This window comes from Octopus bimaculoides, chromosome 6 (genome assembly GCF_001194135.2).
Source record: "Octopus bimaculoides isolate UCB-OBI-ISO-001 chromosome 6, ASM119413v2, whole genome shotgun sequence".
Lineage (NCBI taxonomy): Eukaryota > Metazoa > Mollusca > Cephalopoda > Octopoda > Octopodidae > Octopus > Octopus bimaculoides.
Window position 1 is genome coordinate 6,891,864 of NC_068986.1, and position 6,730 is coordinate 6,898,593.

General features: G+C 33.8%; 1 protein-coding gene across 1 annotated transcript in view; it reads right to left on the reverse strand.

Annotated features, from left to right (window-relative positions):
• The window catches only part of LOC106882610 (mucin-like protein), a 108,281-nt gene that overhangs the window by 50,724 nt on the left and 50,827 nt on the right, over window positions 1-6,730 (reverse strand). The window contains exon 14 of the mRNA XM_052968589.1: window positions 818-934. Within this exon, the coding sequence (XP_052824549.1) occupies window positions 818-934 (117 nt within the window). The remainder of the gene's footprint in view (window positions 1-817; window positions 935-6,730) is intronic.

Sequence of the window (6,730 nt, forward strand, 5' to 3'; positions counted from 1 at the left end):
TGACCACGAGTCCGCTGCCCTAACCACTGGGCCATTGCGCCTCCACTCCCAATTGAAATATTACTTAAAAAAACCATGAATGGAAATATTTGTAATGTAAAATTGTTGTCGTAGTAAAAGTAGATTTTACTTTTATATATTTATTTCCTTACGTCTGAGATTAGTCAATTTTTAAACTGTGGACCTATAGCGGAAAAGAAACGTGTGCTATTTATAAGTTTTGCATTGATATTTCTAGAGTCTACCACTTGTGACGTTTGTACTGTTGACACATTTCAATATCAAGTTCTTGCAAGCATTTTCCTTGCATGTCAAAATATATATATATATATATATATATATATATATATATTTATACACACAAAAATAATCAAAAAGCAGAATGGAATAAAAAAAGGAAGAAATAAAAAGCTAAGGAAAAAAAAATAGTGACAAAAATAAATATGAATACGTAGGTTTTTGTTTTCTTTTCTTTTTGTTTTGTCTTTTATTATTCATATTTGTATTCTTTGAAGGGTAAGCTAATTGCCTTCTTGTAGAAGTACTTGTGGTCTTGCATGTTTCTTTTTTCTTCTCTTTTTTCTTTTATTTTGGTTTAGGTCATATGTTCATTTTAGGAAATTTCATAACTTTATGAATCAGGCTAACAGGCAGACAAACAGCTCACAAAGAAAGCAGACCAATAATAATAATGATGATGATAATGATAATAATAATAATAATAATAGTAATAATAACAATAATAATAATAATAATAATCTTGAGTATAGTGAAAACAGAACTCTTAGTCATTCAGGAAAATAACAGATATAAATACCTCTAAATGCATGTTGTTAAAGAAGATGGTGTTGTTTTCTTTTTCAAATGTGTTGTCAGTATTATTCTTTATCATCGCATTTCCTTCCTCATTTATTTCCAAAACTGCATTTCCAGACTAGATTTAAATAAAAGAATTTTTTTAATTCAAGAAATTCTCACAACTACCAGTCACATCCACCTTGTTTTCATTATTTTTGCAAGAAAATCTTTTAAAAACTTCTTCTTTTGTAAACAAATGCATTAGGTCTTTGGATATTAGGAAAATAAAAAAAAAATGCAGAAATAGCATTTATGAAATTTATGTTTTAATAGCATGAACATTTTAATGGCCTGATCATTTTAATGGCACAAACATTTTAATAGCATAAACAAATACACCTCATTAAAAAAAACAGCAGAATCAGAATAGCTATTTGAGCTTTTTTCTAAAACAAATTTCATAGGGTTGTTGCCAGTAATTAATAATTTAAATGATTATCTTAAAAATATTAATACCTAGAGAGGGAGGCAATTTCTTTATTGGAACAATATCATGACAGTATATTTAGATTATAAAATAATACTTATCTAAATTATTTTTTTTCTACTCCAACATATGTAATTTATTCACAAAAGCACTTGTTTATCTTATAATGGGCATAGTAACTTACTATTCTTCTGATAAATAGCAAGTAACTGTTCAACATCATTCACACATCTTCACCATTTAGCATCATTTTTCCATGCTGGCATGGGGTGGAAAGTTTAACATGAACTGACAAGCCACAGGGCTACAGCAAGTTCCAGTGTCAGCTTTACCATGGTTCCTATATCTCGAAACCCTTCCAAACACTAATTCATAAATACACATTTAAAAATCTTCAACCATGACAAGCCATCTATTTGATTGAAATTAGTTGTAAGTTAGAGAGAAACGATTTTATTATTTCCGTAACAGCAACATGACCCCCAGATGTTGCTGTTAAGCACAATGTTTAATACAGCAAATGAATTGATACTGAATGTGTCTGCCAACCTACAACATCATTAACTAACACACCAGTGACTGTGTGAAAGAAGTACATTTGCTTGAAAATGTTAGGGTTAACAGTATCAACTGACAACAGTTGCTACATCTAGGAAAATGTCAAGCTAATGAATCAACAAACACAGCTGTTTCACAGTGATGTCTGTGAAACAGGAAGAATAGATCATTACCCTACAGAATATTTAACCCTTTAGAATTTAAACCAGCCATATCTGACTGAAATATTCTACCTGTTTTATTATGTTCAAAATGACTTTCATACCAACTTTTCATACCCATCCCACTATGTCATTCTAAAATTAAGCAATCACATCACCAAAATCTTGAAGCTACAAGATTAATGCATGATTAATTCAAGACAATGTGAATAAATAAGCATTACATTTAACAGAGTAATCTGAATGCTAAAGGTTAAATTTCATGGGATGTTCAGGTACACTGTTAACACACAGAAAAAGAATAAAAAGTAGAATTGCAAATAATACTGCAATGTAAATTAAACAAGCTCTGCTGGTTATGCAATGATAGAAGACTAATAGTAAAGAAGTTATACTAAATACCATCAAGACTAATATTCTCTCTGGGCACATGAAAGGAGAGGATTAATTCTACCTAGAATTCCAACCTTACCAACAGACGTGCCCCTTCAACTCATAAAACTTTTAAACCTGCCTATTGAATGCTTTATATGAATCAATAAATCACAATTTTATTTTGAAGTGATTTAATAGCTCTTCACTTTTTAAAGAATGGTACATACAATCTAATTCTTGACTTCCATATTAACGATATCTAATATAATTTAGTTAGATCCTTTTCATAGCTTGTACAGCAGTCTACAATAACTATGTGTGTGTGTGTGTGTATGTGTGTGTGTACAGCCAGGGTAATAAAATTCATTAACTTATCAAAAGGAATGAAAGGTTGAATCAGTATTTTATAGTCCCCCACCACCACCACCACCGGCACCACCATTTTTCACTCAGTCAGGAATGGATTTACTGTATAGATTTATTAAAGGGATTTACGGAGATTGTCAGTGACAGATGGTCATGTTTATCTGCTCTCCAGTCAATGTTATTTTCACTTCAGAATCTGATGAAATCTTCAACAATCTTGCTTGCAGCCTTCTATCAAGATGCTCTCATATACAATCTTGTTGCTCATATGACATGAGGTTCTGTCTTCTTCAATTTCTTATCACTTTGTACATTGAAATAGATGGGTAAAAAAACTCTTTACAAGAATGAGGTGCATTCCAGAATTTTTGAGACTTTTTTCAGAAAGGTGGTTATAACAATTCTAGATTTTTGTAATTTCAGTGAATCATTACTGTACAGGCTGGTATCAACAAGTTTCCAGAGTAGTTCTACAGCATGCCAGCACAAGGTTGCATGCACAGTGAAAGCTATCAATGACCTTCATAAGGCAATGTACTGAGTGGCATCACTGTGTTTACTTTGCAAGTTATGAAATTTGTGTTTTTGTGATCGCACGTATGCTGTAGTCTGCGATTTTATCTTGAACAGGAACAAAGAGCCAACATGAAATTTAGTGTTAAACTCGGGAAGTCTGATAGAGACATTGAGCATGCTTCAGCAAACTTAGAGCAATGAGGCAATGGGTCATACACAATGATTTGAGGGCTACAAATGCTTCAAAAGCAGAAGAATGTCCTTGGAAGACAATGAGCAATCTGGAAGACTTGCTATGTGTGTCACTCCCAGAAATATGGTATTGTGCATCGAGAATTCGTTCCCCAGGGCATTAAACATAACTAGTCCTGGAAAAAAAAACCTCCTCATACATCTAATAAACTGACCTGCCAACTTTTGTTATTCCAGATTGAAGAAGAAGAAGGCTGTAACAGCACTGTGAACACCCTCTGCTAAACACTGCTTGCCACAGCTTTCTAGTTTACAGAACACAGTCAAGATGTGAAGACAATTTGGAAACTCATTATGCAATAATGTTAAACTGGTCAAAAATGCTACAGTAACTTAAGAAATGATCCCATGTATACCAACAAGGAACAGAAAATATATTTACTTTGTAAAAAATTAAACAAGCAATTAACAGGACCTTTTCATAGGCTACTCTATGTTTCTGGATTAAGCTCAGTGTTCAAATCTTACCAATGTCAAGTTTGTCATTCAGCTTTTTGAGGTTGATAAAATAAAGTTCCAAACAAGCAGTCGGCTTGATTTAATTATCTAATGCAACTTCGTGTTAAGATTGGAAAAAAAAATTATTGCTGCTACGATTGTTGTTGATATTGTTCTTATTAATATTTGATGAAAACTCTCAGCTTATTTTGCTGGATATGATGAAAAGTGTCAGCTGTCTGCAGCCAGCAGACTAAGGTGGCACTTGTTTACTGGTCTTGCTTCAAGTAACTTAAGAAATGCTTGTGAAGAATTTGTGCAATTGCAAACAATGCTGATTTTTGTATGCGTTCTATCTTTACATTTGTACCAATCTTTTCGAGTCATGTTGGTAATTGAGAGCTGATACTTCCAAGCATGCCAATTACTATTGGCATCATGTCTGCTTTCCTCATTGAGCACGCCCTTCATGTTTTCCACTTCAAATCATCTTAGTTGTTCAGTTTTTCTTCTTCTTTCTCTTTTTGATCCTGTTATCACTGATAATCACTACGCTGATTATCATGCAAGTTCTTTCTTTTTTATTCACCACAACAATGTCTGATTTCCAATATCTGGTCAGGTGAACGCACTGAATTATTGCATCCCACACACAGGATTTTGCAATCTTCATTCTCGGTGACTCCTTCTGGGGTTTCCTCATACCATGTCTTTGCTCTTTGTAGACCGGGATTTCCACAGAGTTTCCAATGGATCATCCTTACCACATTGTCATTTTGTCTTTTGTAATCATACTATGTCAATTTCGGGCAGTCATTAATGTAGCAAATAATCACTTCTTGTAAACCGAGGAGGTATGTTCTTTTCAAACCTTGAGGATTTTGCAGAGATTCCTTGCACTACCAAGTAATGCTGCTTTTTGGATATTCTCTATTTTCATTTTTATCTCAATCTTTTCCAGCCAACTTACAATTTCTTTGCTCTCTATATACCTAAGGGAACCAACAACTATTTGCACAATATACACTATTTTCATTGCCCATAGCCTTTTGGTTTCTTTCTTTAGAGTTTCAAATCTCACCAGTTTTTCTCATTTTTTGATGGTTCTGCTGTTCCAACAGCAAGGGTGTTTATGGTCTCACATTTTTATTGTAACAAGGATTTCTACAATAATGGGAAGAGTTTTCAATTTAAGATACCATATTTTTTTTTGTTTTTCAATTTCCAGGTTCTTGCATTTACTGATCTTTTCAAATTCTTTGACAGATATATTCTTATCAGAGAGAACACATATCTATCAGTTTACAAGTATTTTCTTTCTTGTCTTTAATAGCCTGGATTATTCTGCCTGGAAAATCCCAGAGGATGGTGACATTTTTACCATTGACCACTGGTTCAGAACGGTGCATACCAGTTAGCAGGAGTGTTGATTTGGTAATGCATATTTTCTGATGTAAATATTGCCCTACCCTATAATGATAATTTTTATATTTGTTAAGTGTTATCAGAGGACATCTCAAGACAAGATGGTTTATTGTTTCATCAAATCTGCTGCAGAATCTGCATTTTGGGTCAGCACCATTTTTAAGAACATTAGGCTGGTAAATTATAGTAAAAAAAAGCTTTGGTCTTGTGTTGCCAGTATGCTTTCATTCCTAAACTCCTCAGCCACTGCTGGGTTGTTTCTTGGTCAATATAAGCATTTTGGCTTCAAAGAATATTGTCCATGCAGGGACTTTTGGGCCCACTGTTCCTTAAGTTGTTTCTGCCTGATCTTTTTAGTAGTTTGTTTGACTGTTTTACTCACCTGGTAGCATTGGTTTCAGTTTTTTCATCAAGTCAGGATTAATATCAAGTTCCTTTGTAAGTTTACAAGTTTCCCTGACAACAGAATGTCACTTTTTGCTGCTTTCTTGTTCATATACTAACCACAACATCCAGTTCTCTGCCCTAGGTAAGTACCTGTTCATTTTTATAGTGGCTGTTTCAAGGTAGAATCCTATCTACATCATTCCTCTTTCTCTGCTGCCTCTAGGTAGGCACTGGTGATCAATATCTTAGGGTGATGCATGTTATTAATTGACAATAGCTTTCTCATCTTCTTATCCATGCATTGAAATTCTGTATGATTCCAATTAATAATATTAAAACTGTACTGGACTACTGGGATTGCCAGGGTGTTAATGGCTTCAGTGCAATCTTTAGAGTTCAGTTTGAGTCTTATTCTCCTGTAGTATTTGTTTCTTATCTTTTCCTTCATAGTAGTATGACTTATACCATCTCTTTCATTTATACACAGGTATTTATAAGTTTCTTGTGGGTCAAAATCCTCCATGGTAATGCTGATATCTAATTTAATGGACATTCTTTCTCTGAGCTTGCCTCTTACAAAAGTTGCATTAGCATGCTTATCAAAGTCAGCCAACCCAATGTCATTGCTAAACTCTCAAACAGACCTTCTAGTTCTTTGTCATTCTTTGCAAACAGCTTTAAATTGTCCATGTAGAAAAGATGGTTCATGATCTTAATAATTTTGTAGCCATATCCAGTGTTGTTCAATTCATTCAAGAGTGGGATCAGTGTCATGCATAAAGTAATGGGGCGAGGGCTCACCTTGAAAAATGCGTCATTTGATGTTGATGCTATTGGATTGGCTCACTCACTTTTTATGGGTTATAAAAATGTGTTCCATTTGGTCATGCAATTTCATGAGAATTTGGAAATGACAGGAGAGATCTTATCTCTCTCTCTCTCTCTCTCTCTCTCTCTCTCTCTCTCT